The 25,407-nt window shown below is 44.5% G+C and overlaps 1 protein-coding gene across 2 annotated transcripts in view; it reads right to left on the reverse strand.

Annotated features, from left to right (window-relative positions):
* Positions 1–25,407, reverse strand: part of sae1 (SUMO1 activating enzyme subunit 1) — a 92,025-nt gene that overhangs the window by 39,802 nt on the left and 26,816 nt on the right. For both annotated transcript variants that reach the window (XM_067974985.1, XM_067974986.1), the window contains exon 6: positions 7,000–7,105. In XM_067974985.1, the coding sequence (XP_067831086.1) occupies positions 7,000–7,105 (106 nt within the window). The remainder of the gene's footprint in view (positions 1–6,999; positions 7,106–25,407) is intronic.

A 25,407-nucleotide genomic window follows, 5' to 3' on the forward strand; every position in this document is an offset into this window, starting at 1 on the left:
TGAAGTCTTTTTAAATACTGTTTTTGGTAAGACTTCAGTGGGCCTTTTATTTTTAGCACAAGTGGTGTTTTGGTGAATTAATTTGGAAGTAGTTTAGGAGTATTTGTATGAGAGGAAACAGTGATGTTGTGCTGAAGCAGGTGGGATGGCAGGAGCGCTGTCTGCAACCTCTGTACAGCTGAGTAACCAAGCAGCGCGGACAATGGAAATACTAAATGCTGCAGCAGGAAACTGGGCTACAGTTATTATTGATGAATTCTTAACAGTCAGGACTGAAAATAAACCAATATATTTTGAACCAAATATTGTGGAAAAAAAAATTACTTTCAGTACAAATACTTGACAAGATGAAAAGAAATTAGGGAAATGAAAGACATATGTAGAAAGGCACCTCACTATAGAACCGAAGAGGTTTACAGTGTAGAACGTGGCCATTCGGCCCATTACATCTGTGCTGACTCTTTGCTAGAGTAATCCAGGAGTAATCCCACTCTTTCCCTATAGTCCTGTATCTTCCTCTGCTTCAAACATTTATCCAATTTTCCCTTAAAGTCACAAGAGTCTCTGTCTCAACCTGAACCATTCCCAGTGACGAAGCATTTCAGCCTCCAACACTGCGTTAAAAAAAACTTCTAACTTCTCTTCACGCTCTTAAATGTACAATCTAGTTTTAAATGATTACACAGGCAACACCTCATAGCCCACTGATTAATGATCATTTGACGCTTCTTTGTTTTGTTGCCATCGAGCAGATTGCATCAATGCTGTCACTTGGCATATTCAGTTTATTGTTACCAACACACTAGAAAAAAAGTGTCCTTAAGCCATAGCTGCCACAGGCTTGTAGTATAAATGGAGTGCTACCAGCTACGACCTGCTCACTGCGAACCTCAAAGCAGTCGTGCAGTATTGCCTGCAACCTTAACACAGAACTACAACATGGAAACGGGCTATATGATCCAAGTCCATGTGGATGTGTCTTCCACACGAGCAGTAGTCCTAAACCAATGTGCCCGCTCTGTTCCCATATCCTATTTCTCCCCTTTCCTTCAACCACCTATCTAACCTATTAAATGTTCATGATGTGGAGATGCCGGTGATGGACTGGGGTTGACAATTGTAAACAATTTTACAACACCAAGTTATAGTCCAGCAATTTTATTTTAAATTCACAAGCTTTCGGAGACTTCCTCCTTCCTCAGGTAAATGTTTCCCTGAGGAAGGAGGAAGTCTCCGAAAGCTTGTGAATTTAAAATAAAATTGCTGGACTATAACTTGGTGTTGTAAAATTGTTTACAACTATTAAATGTTGACCAGGTCTCTGTTTCAATTACTAAGGCCGGTAGTACATTCCACAGCCTCACAACTCTCTGTGCAAAGAAAAAAGTTTCTCCTGCTCTCTGTCCTAAGTTTCACATTTAACCAGCACAAAGCTCACCCCACAAGACTTCAAGAAACAAGGTGACAATTTCTATTTTAAAATAAATGCAGCATTTCAGTCATTAACGGCGTTCATGTTTTCCTGTTCATGATGACAGCCTAAAGGCACAAACTGGAACAATTTTAGAAAAGAGAACATGGCAGAGAGAACACAATATAAATTCAATGACATTAGCTTAGTCACACAACTAGCTAACTATATTACAAATCATACAGCATCAATCATGCAGCAACAACTGCCTAGAGACGAGGCAAAAAAAAAACCCTCATCAATCAGCAGCAATGCAACCAGTTGCAAAATTGCCATAGATGTAAAATCTAGCTTCAGCTCCCTTTTCTGGTTACTCTGGATATAATTATCTAGCAGTTAATGGAACGATCAGCAAAGTGATGGAAGGTGTCATCAACAGTGCTATCAAGCGGCACTTACTCACCAATAACCTGCTTACCGATGCTCAGTTTGGGTTCCGCCAGGACCACTCGGCTCCAGACCTCATTACAGCCTTGGTCCAAACATGGACAAAAGAGCTGAATTCCAGAGGTGAGGTGAGAGTGACTGCCCTTGACATCAAGGCAGCATTTGTCCGAGTGTGGCATCAAGGAGCCCTAGCAAAAATTGAAGTCAATGGGAATCAGCAGGAAAACTCTCCAGTGGCCGGAGTCATACCTAGCACAAAAGGAAAATGGTAGTGGTTGTTGGAGGCCAATCATCTCAGCCCCAGGGCATTGCTGCAGGAGTTCCTCTGGGCCCAACCATCTTCAGCTGCTTCATCAATGACCTTCCCTCCATCATAAGGTCAGAAATGGGGATGTTCGCTGATGACAGCACAATGTTCAGTTCCATTCGCAACCCCTCAGATAATGAATAAGTCCGTGCCCGCATGCAGCAAGACCTGGACAACATCCAGGCTTGAGCTGATAAGTGGCAAGTAACATTCATGCCAGACAAGTGGCAGGCAATGACCATCTCCATCAAGAGAGTGTCTAACCATCTCCCCTTGATATTCAACGGTGTTGCCATCGCCAAATCCCCCACCATTAACATCCCAGGGGTCACCATTGACCAAAAACTTAATTGGACCAGCCACATAAATACTGCGGCTGCAAGAGCAGGTCAGAGGCTGGGTATTTTGCGGCGAGTGACTCACCTCCTAACTTCCCCAAAGCCTTTCCACCATCTACAAGGCACAAGTCAGGAGTGTAATGGAATACTCTCCACTTGCCTGGATGAGTGCAGCTTCAACAACACTCAAGAAGCTCGACATCATCCAGGACAAAGCAGCCCACTTGATTAGCACCCCATTCATCACCCTAAACATTCACTCCCTTCACCACCGGCGCACTGTGGCTGCAGTGCATACCATCTACAGGATGCAATGCAGCAACTCGCCAAGGCTTCTTCGACAGCACCTCCTAAACCCGCGACCTCTACCACCTAGAAGGACATGGGCAGCAGGCATGTGGGAACACTACCTTCATGTTCCCCTCCAAGTCACACACCATCCCGACTTGGAAATATATTGCCGTTCCTTCATTGTCACTGGGTCAAAATCCTGGAACTCCCTACCTAACAGCACTGCGGGAGAACCTTCACTACATGGACTGCAGCGGTTCAAGGTGGCGGCTCACCACCACCTTCTCAAGGGCAATTAGGGATGGGCAATAAATGCTGTCCTTGCCAGCGACGCCCACATCCTATGAATGAATAATAAAAAAAACTGCTAAAGCTCACAGCGAACGGAGTGGATTGCGAACAGAGTGGGAACTTGAGAATTTGGTGAGGGGGGAATCTCTATTAAAGTAGTGGGTGATTAATTGAAATTAAAATTTAGTTTAAAATTTAACAGAGAACTTTAAAACTTTAAAAGAAACCGCAAGTTAGGTAGCAGTTATCAGAAACTGCAAGTCAGTGGCAGTAAACACTTAATCAGCTGTAAGTGATTGTCTGGGACCAGCATCCTGGCGAATCGAATAACTAAGGCTTTAAACTAAAAAAGTTGGGGGGGGGGGGGGGGGGCGGGCGGAAGAAAGAGGGGTCAGGTGAGGGGAAATTTAGAAATCTAATGAGAAAATTCTAGGCAACAGAACAGTGTAGTGATTTGGGTAAAGATAAGCAGAGTTTGGTAGGAAGGGACAGAGAGTTTAACAATAATAGAGCATCAACAAGTAAGGTCAAAGCAGGAAAAAAATGGTAAAAAAAAAAATCAAAATTAAAGGCTCTTTATCTGAATGCACAGAGCATGCGTAACAAGATAGATGAATTAGTTACAGAGATAAAAGGGTTTGATCTAATAGCCATTACAGAGACATGGTTGGAAAGTGACCAAGATTGGGAACTAAATATTCCAGGGTACACAATGTTTAGAAAAGAGGCAGAATGGAAAAGGAGGGGCTGTAGCCCTGATAATAAAGGATGACATAAGAACAGTGGTGAGAAAGGATCTTGGCTCGGAAGATCAGGAAGTAGAATCAGTATGAGTGGAAATAAGAATTTACAATGGGCAGAAAACTCTGGTGGGAACAGTTTATAGGCCCCCTAATAGTAGCTATATGGTTTGTCAGAGTATTAATCATGAAATGATTGTAGCTTGTAAAAAAGGTAATGCAGTAATCATGGGGGACTTTAAACGTCATATGGATTGGGCAAATCAAATTGGCAAAGGTAGTTTGAAGGACGAGTTCATGGGATGCATTCGAGACGGTTTCCTAGAGCAATATGTCATGGAACCAACCAGAGAACAGGCTATTTTAGATCTTGTATTGTGTAATGGCGGTTAATTAGTAATCTCATAGTAAAGGATCCTCTGGGGAAGAATGATCATAATTTGATGAATTTCACATTGAGTTTGAGAATGACGTACGTAAGTCTGAAACTAGAGTCTTAAACTTAAATAAAGCCAATTACATAGGTATGATGGGCGAGTTGGCTAAGGTAGATTGGGAAATCAAATTAAAGGGTATGACTGTTGAAAAGCAATGGCAAACATTTAGAGAACTATTATAATATTCTCAACAAATATATATTCCACTGAGAAATAAAAACTCCACAGGAAAAGTGGTCCACCTGTGGCTAACTAAAGAAGTTAAGGATAGTGTTAGTTTAAAAGAAGAGGCCTATAATGTTGCCAAGAAGAGTAGTCAGCCTGAGGATTGGGAGAGTTTTAGAAACCAGCAAAGGGTGACCAGAAAATTGATAAAACAGGAGAAAATAGACTATGAAAGTAAACCGGTAAGAAAAATAAAAACAGATTGTAAGAGCTTCAACAAGTATGTAAAAAGGAAGAGAATAGCAAAAGTAAACTTTGGTCCCCTGGAGGCTGAGAAAGGAGAAATTATAGTGAGGAAATTAGGAAATGGCAGGTGCATTAAACAAATATTCACAGTAGAAGACACAAAAAGCATACCACAAATAGTGGGGAACCAAGGGGCTAATGAGAGTGAGGAACTTAAAGTAATTATCAGTAGAGAAAAAATACTTGCGAAACTACTGATGAGACTAAAAGCCAATAAATCCCCTGGACCTGAAGGCCTACATCTGAGGGTTCTAAAAGAGGTGGCTGCAGAGATAGTGGATGCATTAGTTATGATCTTCCAAAATTCCCTAGATTCTAGAATAGTCCCAGCGGACTAGAAGGTAGCAAATGTAACACCGCTATTCAAGAAAGGAGCGAGAGAAAAAACAGGAAACTACAGGCCAGTTAGCCTGACATCAGTTGTCGGGAAAATGCTGGACTCCATTACTAAGGAAATGGTAACAAGGCACTTAGAACATCATAATATGATTCAGCAGAGTCAACATGGTTTTATGAAAGGGAAATCGTGTTTGACAAATCTATTAGAGTTTTTGAGGATGTAACTAGCAGGGTAGGTAAAGGGGAACCAGTGGATGTAGTATATTTATATTTTCAAAAGGCATTCGATAAGGTGCCACATAAGGTTGTTGTGCAAGATAAGGGCTCTTGGGGCTGGGGATAACATATTAGCATGGATAGAGGATTGGTTAACCCACAGAAAACAGAGTAGGGCTAAACGGGTCATTTTCAGGTTGGCAGACTAGTGGGATACTGCAAGGATCGATGCTTGGGCTTCAGCTATTTACAATCTATATTAATGACTTGGATGAAGGGACCGAGTGTAATGTATCCAAGTTTGCGGATGATACGAAGCTGGGTGGGAAAGTAAGCTGTGAGGAGGACACAAAGGGTCTGCAAAGGGATATAGACATGTTAATGGGCAAGAAGGTGGCAGATGGAGTATAACGTGGGGAAATGTGAGGTTATTCACTTTGGTAGGAAGAATAGAAAAATAGATTATTTTTAAATGGTGAGAAACTATTAAATGTTGGTGTTCAGAGAGACTTGGGTGTCCTGATACAAGAAACACAAAGTTAACATGCAGGTACAGCAGGCAATTAGGAAAGCAAATGCCATGTTGGCCTTTATTGCAAGGGGGTTGGAGTACAAGAATAAGAAAGTCTTACTACAATTGTACAGGGCTTTGGGGAGACCTCACCTGGAGTACTGTGAATAGTTTTGGTCTCCTTATCTAAGGAAGGATATACTTGCCTTAGAGGTGGTGCAACAAAGGTTCACCAGATTAATTCCTGGGATGAGAGGGTTGTCCTATGAGGAGAGATTGAGTAGAATGGGCCTATACTCTCTGGAGTTTAGAAAATGAGAGGTGATCTCACTGAAACATATAAGATTCTGAGGGGGCTTGACAGGGTAGATGCTGAGAGGTTGTTTCCCTTGGCTGGAGAGTCTAGAACTAGAGGGCATAGTCGCAGGATAAGGGGTTGGCTATTTAAGACTGAAATGAGGAGGAATTTCTTCACTAAGAGCGTTGAGAATCTTTGGAATTCTCTATCCCAGAGGGCTGTGGATGCTGAGTCGTTGAGTATATTCAAGGCTGAGATATCGATTCTAGGGGAATCAAGGGACGTGGGGATCGGGTGGGAAAGTGAAGTTGAGGTTGAAGATCCTGATTGAATGGCAGGACAGGCTCGAAGGGCCATATGGCCTACTCTTGCTCCTATTTCTTATGCAATCTATTTTTTAAGTGAGGTAGGAGTCTTATCCTTCTAAAATCAGTGTTGAAAATCTACAATATATTTTCTTCCCTTCCTGTGCTGAAGCCACTGACTCTCTTAGTGGGATATAGTTACTCAGGTGGTGGATGCCCTCCAATATCTTGTCCAAGCTTTATTCACGTGCGAGTCAAGACAGCCAATGTCAGCAGGATACCAATGTGACTTCAATCCCACCTTAAGTGGTTGACCCTCTGAAGCGGCCTAGTAAGCCACTCAGTTGTAAAAACAATCACTAGGGCAACAACCACAGCTTTGCCAGCATCGCCCACATCCCGAAAAGGAATAAAAAAAAGATGAAGTGCAGCTGGAGCACGTGGGGTCAGGAGACAACTATAAGGCACAGGGAGGGAAGACAGTTAGGGTACTGCATTCCAAACTGCAGTATTCACTTTCAACTTGAAGAACCAGTGGTACAAAACCCCTGCAGTCAGCCTCTGCCCCCCTACACAACAGACAGGTTGCTCCTTTACCTTGCAGAAGAAAGTAGTCACTTGGAGTTCGTTTCAGACACGCTTTTGCCTTCTCGCTGCTCCAATCCACTTCCAGAGCCTCCTTAAGGTGGCAAAAATTCACCGTCTGGATCAAGAAAAAGCAGGAATGTAAAAATCACCACTCAAGTGAACATCGGCGAAAGGAGTTTTCTCAAACACTTTCCTACCTGCAGTAATTGCAATTATGATGTGGAGATGCCGGTGATGGACTGGGGTTGACAATTGTAAACAATTTTACAACACCAAGTTATAGTCCAGCAATTTTATTTTAAATTCACAAGCTTTCGGAGATTTTCTCCTTCCTCAGGCAAATGTTTCAAGGCTTGAAACATTTGCCTGAGGAAGGAGAAAATCTCTGAAAGCTTGTGAATTTAAAATAAAATTGCTGGACTATAACTTGGTGTTGTAAAATTGTTTATAATTGCAATTAGGCAGTTAAACAATAGATAGGTTGGTTGGTGAGGGGGTCCCAAAAAGTGTGAAGAGTAGCTTATATAAAGGACACAGCAGCCTTTCACTACTGCTGTATATTGAACACACACTGTGACCTAATAGTTGCTGTTAGTGCACTAGACAAGAGTTAACTGAAGGTTACTTGAGATTTCTGAGAAAGGCAAAGAAAGCTCCTTAATTTTGGAGAGGTTTTCTTTTGACTTTTCACAGACAGGATTTTAAACAGTCCATGAGAATGCCAATTAGATCTAGATTAACCTGCTTGATGAAAATCAGCCTAACTAATTTATGAGGAGTGTCTTTTACGTCTCACTTGAACATCACGCTTTGCACAGCGTTACTTGTCAATTTGTAGACAAAGATTAGAAATGCAAAGACAGAAAATCAAACAGAGGAAACACTTGCGCTGCCAATACAGGAATGCAGCTGTGCCCATCAACTCTCTGCCGTACCTTGGAAAAGGGGGAAAAGCCCCTTTATGGTCCTTACTGCCAGGATCATTTAGACCACTCAGCTCTCCGTTTTCTAGAAGCAGCTAAGCAGAAGAAATTAAGACCTTTTCTGCACTGTTAATATTTTGCAATCATTTTATCTAATATTTATATGTTGCTAAATAGTAATGAATTATGAGCCGTTTATGCACTGTGCACCTGCACCCATCAGGGATTGACGTTAGGCAACGCAAACTCTTGCACTTCAGGACACTTTCATCTCATCAGATTGTGGTGCACTCAAACCAAGGTCCCACAAGTGAAGAGGCTAAATCTACACCTCGAGTCTTTGACCTCCTAAACTCAATTTCTCCACCAACTTGCACACACTATGAATACAATAGTTATTTGATCTCTATCTGTTTTGGTAATTAACTCCAGAGCACTGGCTATTAGCATCTCCCACAACACTGCCAGAGAAAAAAAATCACCGAAGCAAAAAGAAAAAAGGCACTGGATTAATTTCAAGCCTATAATCTCATCAGGGCCCTGAGCTTCTCAAATGTTTAGGACATTACCTGAATCCCTCAATGAGATTCCTTATTCTCTGTACAACATAGAAGTTGGGAAAAGTCTACATCCAGTAGATTAACTGCAGTTGAAACTAATGGCAATGATTGTTAATCTTTCCGTGAAAATGGTTATGTGTTAAAGATATGGAACACACAAGTAACACCTGCACTAATAGCCACTGCCAGAACAATAACAGACCATTGTAAACAATTTTACAACACCAAGTTATAGTCCAACAATTTTATTTTTAATCCCACAAGCTTTCGGGGGCTTTCCCCTTCCTCAGGCGGTGTGGAAATGACATTTTCGAATCCTTCGCATTTTAAGATCACATAACAATGCCTGGTGATTACTGCCCGTTGCCAAAGCAATCACAGTGAGCAGACAGAAAGGTGTCACCTACAAACCCCCCCAAAAAAAGAGAGAGAGATAAGGAAGACAGTCAATGACCCGTTATATTAAAAACAGATAACATTTGTTCGCTGGTGGGGTTACGTGTAGTGTGACATGAACCCAAGATCCCGGTTGAGGCCGGCCTCATGGGTGCGGAACTTGGCTATCAATTTCTGCTCGACGATTTTGCGTTGTCGTGTGTCTCGAAGGCCGCCTTGGAGTATGCTTACCCGAAGGTCGGTGGCTGAATGTCCATGACTGCTGAAGTGTTCCCCGACGGGGAGAGAACCCTCCTGTTTGGCGATTGTTGCGCGGTGTCCGTTCATCCGTTGTTGCAGCGTCTGCATGGTCTCGCCAATGTACCATGCTCTGGGGCATCCTTTCCTGCAACGTATGAGGTAGACAACGTTGGCCGAGTCACAGGAGTATGAACCGTGCACCTGGCGGGTGGTGTCCTCTCGTGTGATGGTGGTATCTGTGTCGATGATCTGGCATGTCTTGCAGAGGTTACCGTGGCAGGGTTGTGTGGTGTCGTGGACGCTGTTCTCCTGAAAGCTGGGTAATTTGCTGCGAACGATGGTTTGTTTGAGGTTGGGTGGCTGTTTAAAGGCGAGTAGTGGAGGTGTGGGGATGGCCATAGCGAGGTGTTCGTCATCATTGATGACATGTTGAAGGCTGCGGAGAACATGGCGTAGTTTCTCCGCTCCGGGGAAGTACTGGACGACGAAGGGTACTCTGTTGGTTGCGTCCCGTGTTAGTCTTCTAAGAACGGGATATGATGCTCGACTCATCGATCGACAGTTCCGACGGGCCACAGCGAAAAATCGCGTAGACCTCCTCAGAAGACTAACACGGGACGCAACCAACAGAGTACCCTTCGTCGTCCAGTACTTCCCCGGAGCGGAGAAACTACGCCATGTTCTCCGCAGCCTTCAACATGTCATCAATGATGACGAACACCTCGCTATGGCCATCCCCACACCTCCACTACTCGCCTTTAAACAGCCACCCAACCTCAAACAAACCATCGTTCGCAGCAAATTACCCAGCCTTCAGAACAGCGTCCACGACACCACACAACCCTGCCACGGTAACCTCTGCAAGACATGCCAGATCATCGACACAGATACCACCATCACACGAGAGGACATCACCCACCAGGTGCACGGTTCATACTCCTGTGACTCGGCCAACGTTGTCTACCTCATACGTTGCAGGAAAGGATGCCCCAGAGCATGGTACATTGGCGAGACCATGCAGACGCTGCAACAACGGATGAACGGACACCGCGCAACAATCGCCAAACAGGAGGGTTCTCTCCCTGTCGGGGAACACTTCAGCAGTCATGGACATTCAGCCACCGACCTTCGGGTAAGCATACTCCAAGGCGGCCTTCGAGACACACGACAACGCAAAATCGTCGAGCAGAAATTGATAGCCAAGTTCCGCACCCATGAGGCCGGCCTCAACCGGGATCTTGGGTTCATGTCACACTACACGTAACCCCACCAGCGAACAAATGTTATCTGTTTTTAATATAACGGGTCATTGACTGTCTTCCTTATCTCTCTCTCTCTCTTTTTTTGGGGGGGTTTGTATATTCGGTGGCCTTTTTAGGTGACACCTTTCTGTCTGCTCACTGTGATTGCCTTGGCAACGGGCAGTAATCACCAGGCATTGTTATGTGATCTTAAAATGCGAAGGATTCGAAAATGTCATTTCCACACCGCCTGAGGAAGGGGAAAGCCCCCGAAAGCTTGTGGGATTAAAAATAAAATTGTTGGACTATAACTTGGTGTTGTAAAATTGTTTACAATTGTTAACCCCAGTCCATCACCGGCATCTCCACATCAATAACAGACCAAACAGAGCAGGGACAGAATTCCCTCTCTCTCAAAGTCAGCATTTGTGTTAAATAGAACACCAGTGGAGTGGCTACAAGCCTGTAACCTAATCTGAGTTCATATGCCTGTTATGAGCTTTGCTGTTTGCTATTTAGGTCAATGTCTTAATCCCTCAATCAGGTGTTGTGTCGTAACCACCGTTGTGTATTTATTATTTAACTCCGCAGCCCTTTAGGCATCGATTTGAATTTTTGGTGTTATCTTCTCCTAAACACTGCTTTAAAAGCTATTTAATACTAATTTCCATGTGCAAATTCCATACACAAGTAGCTCACAGTGGAGGAAGCTCGCTCAAGGCAAGTTATAGTCCATGCACATGGATGCTCGAATGAGTCTCATTTCGCAGTATAGATCAACACAAAATAGATGTAATTATGTAAACGTTTGTATGGAACTTGAAATATGGGCACCTTTTATATCTGTGCAACACTAGTAGAGAGCACATTCAGAAAGGGTCTTCAGGGCACTCTCTACAGCAGTCACATTGAGGTTTACATTGCACGCAATTTTTAACCAATAAAACATTTACAGAAGTGCGACATCATAGAATTCTGATGGAGGCTCCTACCTGATGTAGTAACCTGCCTTTGGTCTCAGGTGCTGACAGCCCTGATATTCATTTCCAACATTTTCTGTTCTTATTTCAGAATTCCATCATATGCTGTTTTTCTTTATCACACATTTTGACACTGGGACAATGCTCAAGTGTAACACGTGACACTGAATATATCTAATATTATATACCTAATATTCTCTAGATGATGAGCTAAGCTCTTGCATCTGAAAGGCAGCAAACATATTCAGTTAACTGATTGAGCGTGTGTGGCATAAGCAGGGAACTAACATTGAACAGCAAGATACGGGTCTACCAAACGTGTGTTCTGAGCCTGCTGCTGTACGGCAGCAAGACCTGGACCACTTACAGAAGGCATGAGAGAAGAGTAAAGTCTTTCCACACCTGCTGTATTCTAAATAACAAGTGGGAAGACAAAGTTCCTGGCACCAAAGTACTTGAGGAAGCTAAGTTGCCAAGTCTAAAAATTTTTCACACAGATGTCCCTGGTGGCTTGGTTATCTATATCGGATGGAACATGGGCGTATGCCAAAGGATCTTTTGTGTGAAGAACTTGCAGATGCTTCGAGGCCGCTGGGCCGACCTAGGCTCAGGTTTAAAGACGTTTACAAGAGAGACTTGAAAACATTCAAGATCAATACCACAAGCTGGACAATGTGACTAACAAAAGACCACACTGGAGGGGTGTGCTGCATTGGGGAGCCATACAGGCTGAAGCGAGGTAGCTGAGAGAGGAAAGACCAAAGAGAAAAGCTTATCAGGCTTCCAAGAGTTAATACCACCTGAGATTCACGGGGCAAAGATGGTCACTCAAGAACTGGACTCTTCAACCATTCACAATGTTGCAGCAAGGCAAAGTAACTGAACTGCTTTGGCGTTTACACCGTAAGTCTTTCGGTTGCCAACTATTATGTAGTCCTGCAGACAGATGCCTCAAGGATGTCACAGACCCTGTATTTCGCTTAGTATTTGCAGTGATTAGATGCATTCTAGAATAGTAGAGGCGGGTACAATTTTGTCTTTTAAAAAGCATTTGGACAATTACATGGGTAAGATGGGTATAGAGGGATATGGGCCAAGTGCAGGCAATTGGGACTAGTTTAGTTGTATAAACTGGGCAACATGGACATGTTGGGCCGAAGGGCCTGTTTCCATGTTGTAAACTTCTATGATTCTAATATGTAACGTTTCCTACATTACAACACTTCAAAAGTACTTAACTGGCTGTAAAGTGCTTTGGAATGTTCTACGGTTGTGAAAGGCACTATATAAATGCAAATTCTTTCCTCTCGTGCACTATACAATGAAGTGGAATTTATTCTGCCTGCCTGTGTAATAGACACAATGTATATCTAGTGTACTGGGACGTGCTGTTCTCCGTGACTGGCCTGTTTGAATAACAATGACACCTTTTGATTGGTGTGATGCTGTCCCAACATAGTATAAGATATGCGATTTGAGAACCTTTTCATTCATTCATCTGACGAAGGAGATAATCTCCGAAAGCTTGTGATTTTAAAATAAATTTGTTGGACTATAACCTGGTGTTGTAAGATTCCTTACATTTGGAATTTATTAGATCTGCCTCAACTCAAATACATGAATTAACCCAATTTAAAAAAAAATCTATCTAGAAGTATTCAAGAAATCAACTGTGTCTTTCACAATATAATTACTTATTTTTCACTAAAATGTTGAAATATTTGATTGAGGTATGAGCTTCGTTTGATTAATGCACAGAAAACAGTGAAACAAGCTCCAAAACAACAGCACCGACTAGTGGCACATCAGAAAAAAATAACTGCACTGTACTGAATCGCTTCCAAACCCCAATCTACAGATCCACACAGAAACCTTCTCCCGCTGGAACTGTCCATTTTAATGTAAAAAAAATGCAAGTACTGTAATTAGCTTGGCTCCAAACAAATCTCACTGCCTTTGCTCAACCACGAGGAGATACTGTAAAAAGGGAACCGGGGGGGGGGAGAGAGAGAGAGACAGACACAGTGAGATAGACAGAGGCCGAGAGTCAGAGTTAGAGAGATGGAGACAGAGACAAAGAGACAGGGAGCGTCAATACTGACTGACTTGCTGTGCATTTGCACCACTTTGTTTGTGTTCTGAAGCCATCAAGTGTGTAACACTGCACCATTCCAAGGAGAAGCCAAACCCTTCATAATCCTGCAGTGTATTCTGGGTGGGAGCATCTATACTCTGAATAGTTTGTGCTCTACAAGTGTACTTACATTTAAAAAGAACTTTCCATAGCAGTTAGATAAATAGAACAGGGCACTGGATGGTAACTAGGTTATCCTTTCCAGAATACACGCATGAAGAAGGAACAAGACTTAGAATTGAAATGTATATGTGATGATTGTGTCATTTTATATGTCACATGGTCCCAAACAGGACTGGAAACAGCTCTGCTCTGTAGAGTATCTGGTCATAAATTAAGCGTGAAATTTGGGGCTGGTTCAAGCACAAATCATGAGTTCATAAATCACCTTTAAAATGTAATTATCTCACACTAAGAAACAGTGCGTCTTTATTTAACATTCACTCATCATTTAACTGGAATGTTACAATGATCAGCACAGATTTCTTTATTAAAAATGAGAAATAAGCACTCTTCATAGCTCTGTGGGAAATGTACTACATGCTGCGCTACTGACGCATAGAAAGCAGCCAATCTTATACAGACCAGAAGGTAAGCTGAGGTAACTGATCTTAGTTAAGTCAGCAATGAGGGTGCTACAATTGGCCAGGCCTCTCACTGCTGAAAGCTACAAGTGTATGGTGTCAGCAGAAGATAGGTTCGGGCTCAGCGGTGATAGTAAGCTATTTGACTGCAGAGGCTGACATTCAATGTCGGAGGTTATATATGAGAAATGGCTGCTTGGGTGAGCTAATGGAGGGCTGCCAGCATCTATGGAATTGTATCTCAGCAACATCTTGAGTGGGAGGAGAGGCTTGGAGAGGAGATTTACCAGAATGATACCAGGGATGAGGAACTTCAGTTATGTGGAGAGACTAGAGAAGCTGGGACTGTTCTCCTTAGAGCAAAGAAAATTAAGGGGAGATTTAATAGAGGAGTTCAAGATTATGAGGGGTTTTAATCATTTCTCGTTATTTACTCTGTTTCCATTAGCAGGAGGGTCAGTAACCAGGGGACATGGATTTAGGATAATTGGCAAAAAAAAAGATTTTTTTTTTACGCAGCGAGTTGTTATAGCCTAGAATGCACTGCCTCAAAGGCAGTGGGAGCAGATTCAACAGTAACTTTCAAAAGGGAATTTGATATATATTTGAAAAAGAAAATTTTGCAGGGCTATGGGGAAAGAGCAGGGGAGTGGGACTAATTGGATAGCTCTTTCAAAGAGCTGGCACAGGCACGACGGGCTGAATGGCCTCCTGCTGTGCTGTACGATTCAATGATTTGAAGAAAATTTTTTTTGAGAAAGCCTTCCACAATTAACTAGCATATTTCCACTAGGGCAACATTATTGCTGATGTTCCACATGCAACTTACCAGTCACAATTCTCTTAGCATGTGTTTTTCAAAGAAAGTCCCTGCCACCAGCGTACAATTTCAAATGGCCACATCAAACAAGCCACCATCTAACACGAAACCCAGTCTGGCAGGTGTTCAAACTGGTCACTCAAAAACCATACCACCCACTTTTGAACCCATAATTTTCCACAGCAGCCCTCACCTTCCTCTACCACAGAAGCAGCGTGTGTTCATATCAGACTGATCAGAGTTCACTTATTTACACAACCATTTCCAGCCTGTGCACAAGTGAAAAGATTCACTGGAGTTGGAAAGGGCTACATGGTGCTTGCCATCCAACTTGTGGTAATCAATTTTGAGACAATTCTCTATTGGAGCATTTTAAATGTGAACTTACTTAAACTGCAGTAAAACCGGTCTAATATTAGCCCTTCAAACCAGACGCTAATGTCAAATGAGCAGAAACAGTGCAAAACAGGGATATGCTTTGCATCTGTATCCCAAGTGCTCTTCTCCACTTTGCAAGTTCAAGATTTCACAAGTGGGCAGATATCCATAGTTTAGCTTCAACATATTTGGACACTTCGACTGAAGTTACTTCTTCTTAAAATGCCAGTGTCCTGCACTGAAGTAGCAAAATTATCTTTCCTCATTTCATCCCAAAATCTATTCAATAACACACTGCCCACTGTTCTCTTTCTGAAATAAAAATACAGATAAAATGAAGGGGTAGGTAATAATATTTACAAGGCAATTTAATTCAACTAAGTGGTTCAAATGGCATCATGCACCACAACAGCAAAGATAGTGGCTTATAAACATCTTATGTCAGGTTTCCTTCCACTTGGTCAGTTTTTACTGTCAGCAGTGATGTGTTACTATGTACTGTCAGTCCTGCCCATATCCCTGGAGGTTCAGATGACATTTACACAAAATGATTTACACGGCTACAGATTTAACAAAAAAATAAAACCCACAATCTTCAGTTGATCACCAGGAATTCTACAGTCAATGTGTATTTATATAGATGTTATTTTAAATGTCTGTCCGCCACTCGTCCCACCCGCCCGCTCAATTTCCCCTTATTTGAAAGTATCAGTCCCTGACGTGGAATGGTTCCAAAAGTGCCAGAATTCCCCCTCAATATATCAGCCAAGTGAGCTTTCTTCCAAAACCATACCACCCAAATGCAAGCCGTTACTCGATTGTGGGATGGTTATGACCAATAAGCCTCGTCTTTTTCTTAGCAGACATTCATGCAGACACCTTATTCAGCACAAATCACTAGATAGTGAATTGAGGAAACAGCCAGAGCAGATTCCCTTCCTCCTTACGCCAGGAACATTGCAGCCAACTGCAGCACTCGAGCTGTACACAAACCTGGGGCCCTCCAGTCTATAGGACTCAGTAGAACACTCAGTAGCATATTTATCCACAATACTATTTATATATATCATTACTTCAACATATTTAATGATGTCTATTTCTAAATCAGTCTGAGTAAACAAAATTGACAAGGCTTGCTTAAGAATATATAAAGTGACATGAAATAAAGATTGTTGGGGAGAGAGAGGATAGAGTTTTCTAGATCTTCAGATAAGCTTTTCTGAAAGGATAATGCTCCACAAAAACCACATTTCCTGGAAAATGTACCCACTTGTGGACACACCTAATAATGGTCTTTACACCAATACCACAAGATATTCCACTCCATGCTGCAGCGTTGCTTTGATTGGTCTGTAGAAGCTAGATCATAGAATTATAAAAATAATCAAAACCACAAAAGATTTTTGTTAGGTTGCTGAGCCTCATCACTTTATTCTAAAAGGCAAATCAGATCAGACCAGATCAGACAATAACACTGCGGAAACTAGCCACGAACTCAAGTTCAGAAAACGGTGAACAAATTTAAGAAAAACATCTTACATCGCCAGCTTTAATCTACTTTTGCTGAGTCTTTTTGACTCACCTTCATTATCCTCCACTACATAAAACACCTGCATGGTGAAATATATTGTAAGCACATCAAATTTTTAAAAATTATTCGTTCATGGGATGTGGGCGTCGCTGGCGAGGCCAACATTTATTGCCCATCCCTAATTGCCCTCGATAAGGTGGTGGTGAGCCGCCTTCTTGAACCGCTGCAGTCCGTGTGGTGACGGTTCTCCCACAGTGCTGTTAGGAAGGGAGTTCCAGGATTTTGACCCAGCGACAATGAAGGAACAGCGATATATTTCCAAGTCAGGATGGTGTGTGACTTGGAGGGAAACATGCAGGTGGTGTTGTTCCCATGTGCCTGCTGCTCTTGTCCTTCTAGGTGGTAGAGGTCGCGGGTTTGGGAGGTGCTGTCGAAGAAGCCTTGGCGAGTTGCTGCAGTGCATCCTGTGGATGGTACACACTGCAGCCACAGTGCGCCGGTGGTGAAGGGAGTGAATGTTTAGGGTGGTGGATGGGGTGCCAATCAAGTGGGCTGCTTTATCTTGGATGGTGTCGAGCTTCTTGAGTGTTGTTGGAGCTGCACTCATCCAAGCAAGTGGAGAGTATTCCATCACACTCCTGACTTGTGCCTTGTAGATGGTGGAAAGGCTTTGGGGAGTCAGGAGGTGAGTCACTCGCCGCAGAATACCCAGTCTCTGACCTGCTCTCGTAGCTACAGTATTTATATGGCTGGTCCAGTTCAGTTTCTGGTCAATGGTGACCCCCAGGATGTTGATGGTGGGGGATTCGGCGATGGTAATGCCGTTGAATGTCAAGGGGAGATGGTTAGACTCTCCCTTGTTGGAGATGGTCATTGCCTGGCACTTATCTGGTGCGAATGTTACTTGCCACTTATGAGCCCAAGCCTGGATGTTGTCCAGGTCTTGCTGCATGCGGGCTCGGACTGCTTCATTATTTGAGGGATTGCGAATGGAACTGAACACTGTGCAGTCATCAGCAAACATCCCCATTTCTGACCTTATGATGGAGGGAAGGTCATTGATGAAGCAGCTGAAGATGGTTGGGCCTAGGACACTGCCCTGAGGAACTCCTGCAGCAATGTCCTGGGGCTGAGATGATTGGCCTCCAACAACCACTACCATCTTTCTTTGTGCTCGGTATGACTCCAGCCACTGGAGAGTTTTCCCCCTGATTCCCATTGACTTCAATTTTACTAGGGCTCCTTGGTGCCACACTCTGTCAAATGCTGCCTTGATGTCAAAGGCAGTCACTCTCACCTCACCTCTGGAATTCAGCTCTTTTGTCCATGTTTGGACAAAGGCTGTAATGAGGTCTGGAGCCGAGTGGTCCTGGCGGAACCCAAACTGAGCATCGATGAGCAGGTTATTGGTGAGTAAGTGCCACTTGATAGCACTGTCGACGACACCTTCCATCACTTTGCTGATGATTGAGAGTAGACTGATGGGGCGGTAATTGGCCGGATTGGATTTGTCCTGCTTTTTGTGGACAGGACATACCTGGGCAATTTTCCACATTGTCGGGTAGATGCCAGTGTTGTAGCTGTACTGGAACAGCTTGGCTAGAGGCGCAGCTAGTTCTGGAGCACAAGTCTTCAGCACTACAGCTGGGATGTTGTCGGGGCCCATAGCCTTTGCTGTATCCAGTGCACTCAGCCGTTTCTTGATATCACGTGGAGTGAATCGAATTGGCCGAAAGACTGGCTTCCGTGATGGTGGGGATATCGGGAGGAGGCCGAGATGGATCATCCACTCGGCACTTCTGGCTGAAGATGGTTGCAAACACTTCAGCCTTCTCTTTTGCACTCACGTGCTGGACTCCGCCATCATTGAGGATGGGGATGTTTGCAGAGTCTCCTCCTCCCGTTAGTTGTTTAATTGTCCACCACCATTCACGACTGGATGTGGCAGGACTGCAGAGCTTTGATCTGATCCGTTGGTTGTGGAATCGCTTAGCTCTGTCTATAGCATGTTGCTTCCGCTATTTAGCATGCATGTAGTCCTAAGTTGTAACTTCACCAGGTTGGCACCTCATTTTTAGGTACGCCTGGTGCTGCTCCTGGCATGCTCTTCTACACTCCTCATTGAACCAGGGTTGATCCCCTGGCTTGTTGGTAATGGTAGAGTGAGGAATATGCCGGGCCCTGAGGTTGCAGATTGTGCTGGAATACAATTCTGCTGCTGCTGATGGCCCACAGTGCCTCATGGATGCCCAGTTTTGAGCTGCTAGATCTGTTCTGAATCTATCCCATTTAGCATGGTGGTAGTGCCACACAACACGTTGGATGGTGTCCTCAGTGCGAAGACGGGACTTCATCTCCACGAGGACTGTGCGGTGGTCACTCCTACCAATACTGTCGTGGACAGATGCATTTGCGACAGGTAGATTGGTGAGGACGTGGTCAAGTGAGTTTTTCCCTCGTGTTGGTTCGCTCACCACCTGCCGCAGGCCCAGTCTGCCAGCTATGTCCTTCAGGACTCGGCCAGCTCGGTCAGTAGTGGTGCTACCGAGCCACGCTTGGTGATGGACATTGAAGTCCCCCACCCAGAGTACATTTTGTGCCCTTGCTACCCTCAGTGCTTCCTCCAAGTGGTGCTCAACATAGAGGAGGACTGATTCATCAGCTGAGGGAGGACGGTAGGTGGTAATCAGCAGGAGGTTTCCTTGCCCATGTTTGACCTGATGCCATGAGATTTCATGGGGTCCAGAGTCAATGTTGAGGACTCCCAGGGCCACTCCCTCCTGGCTGTATATCACTGTACCGCCACCTCTGGTGGGTCTGTCCTGCCGGTGGGACAGAACATACCCAGGGATGGTGATGGAAGAGTCTGGGACGTTGGCTGAAAGGTATGATTCTGTGAGTATGGCGATGTCAGGCTGTTGCTTGACTAGTCTGTGGGACAGCTCTCCCAATTTTGGCACAAGTCCCCAAATGTTAGTAAGGAGGACCTTGCAGGGTCGACTGGGCTTGGTTTGCCGTTGCCGTTGTCGTGTCCGGTGCCTAGTGGTCCAATGCCGGGTGGTCCGTCCGGTTTTATTCTTATTATGACTTTTCGTAGCGAGATTTTACAACTGAGTGGCTTGCTAGGCCATTTCAGAGGGCAATTAAGAATCAACCACATTGCTGTGGGTCTGGAGTCACATATAGGCCAGACCGGGTAAGGACGGCAGGTTTCCTTCCCTAAAGGACATTAGTGAACCAGATGGGTTTTTACGACAATCCGGTAGTTTCATGGCCATTACTGATACTAGTATTTTAATTCCAGATTTTTATTTAATTAATTAAATTAATTAATTGAATTTAAATTCGCCAGCTGCCGTGGCGGGATTTGAACTCATGACTCTGGATTTTAGTCCAGGCCTCTGGATTACTAGTCCAGTAACATAACCACTATGCTACCGTACCCTTTGCACTAATGTCCTTTAGGGAAGGAAACCTGCCGTCCTTACCCGGTCTGGCCGAGATGTGACTCCAAAACCCACAGCAATGTGGTTAATTCTTAATTGCCCCCTGAACTACCCTAGCATGCAACACTAAAGTGGGAAAGACAGTAGACTGATTAACTTTTCCTGCAAGTTAGAGTACAAAAGTGTGAGCATCAACGCATTCAATCAGGGTACGATAGCATAGTAGTTATGTTACTGGACTAGTAATCCAGTAGGCCTGGACTAATAATCCAGAGTTATGGTTCAAATCCCACTACGACAGCTGGGGAATTTAAATTCAATTAATTAAATTCAATTAATTAAATAAAATCTGGAACTAAAATACTAGTATCAGTAACGGTGGCCATGAAACTACCGGATTGTCGTAAAAACCCATCTGGTTCACTAATGTCCTTTAGGGAAGGAAGCCTGCCGCCCTTACCCGGTCTGGCCGAGATGTGACTCCAAAACCCACAGCAATGTGGTTAATTCTTAATTGCCCCCTGAACTGCCCTAGCAAGCCACTCAGTTGTAAAATCTCGCTAAAAAAAGTCATAAGAATAATAAAACCGGATGGACCACCCGGCACTGGACACGACAAAGGCAAACCAAGCCCAGTCGACCCTGCAAAGTCCTCCCACTAACATCTGGGGACTTGTGCCAAAATTGGGAGAGTTGTCCCACAGACTAGTCAAGCAACAGCCTGACATAGCCATACTCACAGAATCATACCTTTCAGCCAACGTCCCAGACTCTTCCATCATCATCCCTGGGTACGTCCTGTCCCACTGGCAGGACAGACCCACCAGAGGTGGGAGTCCTCAACACTGACTCTGGACCCCATGAAATCTCATGGCATCAGGTCAAACATGGGCAAGAAAACCTCCTGCTGATTACCACCTACCGCCCTCCCTCAGCTAATGAATCAGTCCTCCTCCATGTTGAGCACCACTTGGAGGAAGCACTGAGGGTAGCAAGGGTACAGAATGTACTCTGAGTGGGGGACTTCAATGTCCATCACCAAGAGTGGCTCGGTAGCACCACCACTGACCGAGCTGGCCAAGTCCTGAAGGACATAGCGGGCAGACTGGGCCTGCGGCAGGTGGTGAGTGAACCAACACGAGGGAAAAACTTACTTGACCACGTCCTCACCAATCTACCTGTCGCAAATGTATCTGTCCATGACAGTATTGGTAGGAGTGACCACAGCACAGTCCTTGTGGAGACGAAGTCCCGTCTTCGCACTGAGGATACCATCCAACGTGTTGTGCGGCACTACCACCGTGCTAAATAGGATAGATTCAGAACAGAACTGGGCATCCATGAGGCGCTGTGGGCCATCAGCAGCAGCAGAATTGTATTCCAGCACAATCTGTAACCTCATGGCTCGGCATATTCCTCACTCTACCATTACCAACAAGCCAGGGGATCAACCCTGGTTCAATGAGGAGTGTAAAAGAGCATGCCAGGAGCAGCACCAGGCGTACCTAAAAATGAGGTGCCAACCTGGTGAAGCTATGACTCAGGACTATATGCATGCTAAACAGCGGAAGCAACATGCTATAGACAGAGCTAAGCGATTCCACAACCAACGGATCAGATCAAAGCTCTGCAGTCCTGCCACATCCAGTCATGAATGGTGGTGGACAATTAAACAACATCCCCATCCTCAATGATGGCAGAGTCCAGCACGTGAGTGCAAAAGAGAAGGCTGAAGCGTTTGCAACCATCTTCAGCCAGAAGTGCCGAGTGGACAATCCATCTCGGCCTCCTCCTGATATCCCCACCATCACAGAAGCCAGTCTTCAGCCAATTCGATTCACTCCACGTGATATCAAGAAACGGCTGAATGCACTGGATACAGCAGTCTATGGGCTCCAACAACATCCCAGCTGTAGTGCTGAAGCCTTGTGCTCCAGAACTAGCCACGCTTCTAGCCAAGTTGTTCCAGTACAGCTACAACACTGGCATCTACCCGACAATGTGGAAAATTGCCCAGGTATGTCCTCTCCACAAAAAGCAGGACAAACCTAATCCAGCCAATTACTGCCCCATCAGTCTACTCTCAATCATCAGCAAAGTGATGGAAGGTGTCGTCGACAGTGCTATCAAGCGGCACTTACTCACCAATAACCTGCTCACCGATGCTCAGTTTGGGTTCCGCCAGGACCACTCGGCTCCAGACCTCATTACAGCCTTGGTCCAAACATGGACAAAAGAGCTGAATTCCAGAGGTGAGGTGAGAGTGACTGCCTTTGACATCAAGGCAGCATTTGACAGAGTGTGGCACCAAGGAGCCCTAGTAAAATTGAAGTCAATGGGAATCAGGGGGAAAACTCTCCAGTGGCTGGAGTCATACCTAGTACAAATGAAGATGGTAGTGATTGTTGGAGGCCAATCATCTCAGCCCCAGGACATTGCTGCAGGAGTTCCTCAGGGCAGTGTCCTAGGCCCAACCAACCTCAGCTGCTTCATCAATGACCTTCCCTCCATCATAAGGTCAGAAATGGGGATGTTCGCTGATGATTGCAGTGTTAAGTTCCATTCGAAACCCCTCAAATAATGGAGCAGTCCGAGCCCGCATGCAGCAAGACCTGGACAACATCCAGGCTTGGGCTGATAAGTGGCAAGTAACATTCGTGCCAGACAAGTGCCAGGCAATGACCATCTCCAACAAGAGAGTGTCTAACCACCAACCCATGACATTCAACGGCATTACCATTCCCAATCCCCCACCAACATCCTAGGGGTCACCATTGACCAGAAACTTAACTGGACCAGCCACATAAATACTGTGGCTACAAGAGCAGGTCAGAGGCTGGGTATTCTGCGGCGTGTGACTCACCTCCTGACTCCCCAAAGCCTTTCCACCATCTACAAGGCACAAATCGGGAGTGTGATGGAATGCTCTCCACTTGCCTGGATGAGTTCTGCTACAGCAACACTCAAGAAGCTCGACACCATCCAGGACAAAACAGCCTGCTTGATTGGCACCCCATCCACCACCCCAATCATTCACTCCCTTCACCACCGGCACACAATGGCTGCAGTGTGTACCATCCACAGGATACACTGCAGCAACTCGCCAAGACTTCTCCCAAACCCACGACCTCTACCGACTAGAGAGCAGCAGGTACATGGGAACAACATCACCTGCACGTTCCCCTCCAAGTCACACACCATCCCGACTTGGAAATATATCGCCGTTCCTTCATCGTCGCTGGGTCAAAATCCTGGAACTCCCTTCCTAACAGCACTGTGGGAGAAACTTCACCACACGGACTGCAGCGGTTCAAGGCGGCGGCTCACCACCACCTTCTCAAGGGCAATAAATGCTGGTCTCGCCAGAAACGGCCACATCCCATGAACAAATTTTTAAAAAGGCCTTTTTTCATCTTTGACTGTTGTGTCCGTTGCGGTTTGGGTAAAAGGGTCACGGCAAAAACAACAACAACTTGCATTTATATAGCGTCTTTAACGTAGTAAAACATCCCAAGGCGCTTCACAGGAGCGTAATCGGACAAACTTTGACACCGAGCTGCACGAGGAGATATTAGGACAGGTGAGGTAGGTTTTAAGGAGTATCTTAAAAGGAGGAGAGAGAGGTAAAGAGATTTAGGGAAGGAATTCCAGAGATTAGGGCCATAATTACCAAGCATTTCTGCTGGTCCCCACCATTTCCTCAATAAATTTTCCCTCTACAGGGTTCAATATTCAATTTGAATATAAAAGGTTATGTGAAGGAAGGGAACTGGTCTGGCTGTATAATTTAGGAGGCTAGATTAAATAGGTATTTTCAAGTTCCTCCTTCTCCCCCACCATTTTCTCCTCTATTTCTCCAACCAATTGACGAATCATGTGTTAGTCTAGACAAAGGACAGTTAAACAGGCTATTCCACTGTGAAGGGTATCACAGCCCAGCCTGGTAATATACACATTTTCCAGTAGGGGGCCACTGGGCAGTGATCAGGACAAAGAACCGTAGCTAATTTATTTTCACCTCCTTAGCCCAGCAACACTAAAGCTCAGTTGTTACTCCCAAACTGCTATCCTTGCTGAGACCTGCTAACTTAGCACAGAGTGGGGTTGGGAACTGGGACAGTATGGTCGATCTACACTGGGCAGTGGCTTCATCTACTATGCCACTGGGAAAAGCTAACGACCCTCACGTTTTACTGGATTTACTTGTTTGGGGTGTGGAGACAGGTAGATTAAAATGTAAAATTCACGACCAATCACATATCATTGGCTCTATGGAAGGAAAGGTCTCAGTAAGCCTTTTCTTCTTCAGTGGTTTACGTGTTCTAAAATATTAAAAGCCAGGCCCTGAAGTGAGTGATAGCTTTTACTTGCTGTGTTCTGCAAGTCAGAGACCAACATCAATAGTACCCTTGGTTGAAGTTAATTGAAGTCATTTCCTGTGGGGGCTGTGTCAGATATCTCCACCTCCTTCTGAGCAGGAGCATTTTGCTGGACTATCGTATTCAGACTCTCCCTGAGCTAGCAGGGGCATGAGTAAAACTTTAGAATTCTTTTGTGTTGCCTATTTGTTTATTTCCAATCAGTCTTTCACTTAAGACTCTGCCTTCATCTTCAAGATATCTGGTTCCTTTCACCCTGTAACACTGAACAGGGCTGAAGTGTTAACTAGAGCTTGCAGGGTCCAGTAGACTAACACACTCCCTGGCCTGGAGTCAGACACATCCAGAACAAAAACTTCAATACTATCGGAGAATGAGCTATCATAATGCTACTGTGACTTATTTAAAATGTTGGTATTAATAAACCATAGGAAAAACCAATTTGAGCAAACCAACTTCTTGTGCAACATCATCTTGTCAATACATCATCTTGAATTAGTACTACGTTCAGCGACAGACCTGTAACTACCAGTATTTCACCCTAGTGTTATAAAGCTCAAAATACTCTTGCAGTCTAGGCTGACACTACAGTGCTGCACTGTCATACAGATGTTAAACCGAGGCCCCATCTGCCCTCACGGATGGATCCTATGGCATTATTCGAAGAACAGCGGAGGAGTTTCTCATTGCTGTTTGTGGGGCTAACACGTTTGCCTACATAACAACTACACTTCAAAAGTATTTCATTAGCTGTAAAACACTAAGATATAGCACCTTTCATATCGTCAGGATAAGTGAGTTCTTT

This window comes from Heptranchias perlo, chromosome 41 (genome assembly GCF_035084215.1).
Source record: "Heptranchias perlo isolate sHepPer1 chromosome 41, sHepPer1.hap1, whole genome shotgun sequence".
Lineage (NCBI taxonomy): Eukaryota > Metazoa > Chordata > Chondrichthyes > Hexanchiformes > Hexanchidae > Heptranchias > Heptranchias perlo.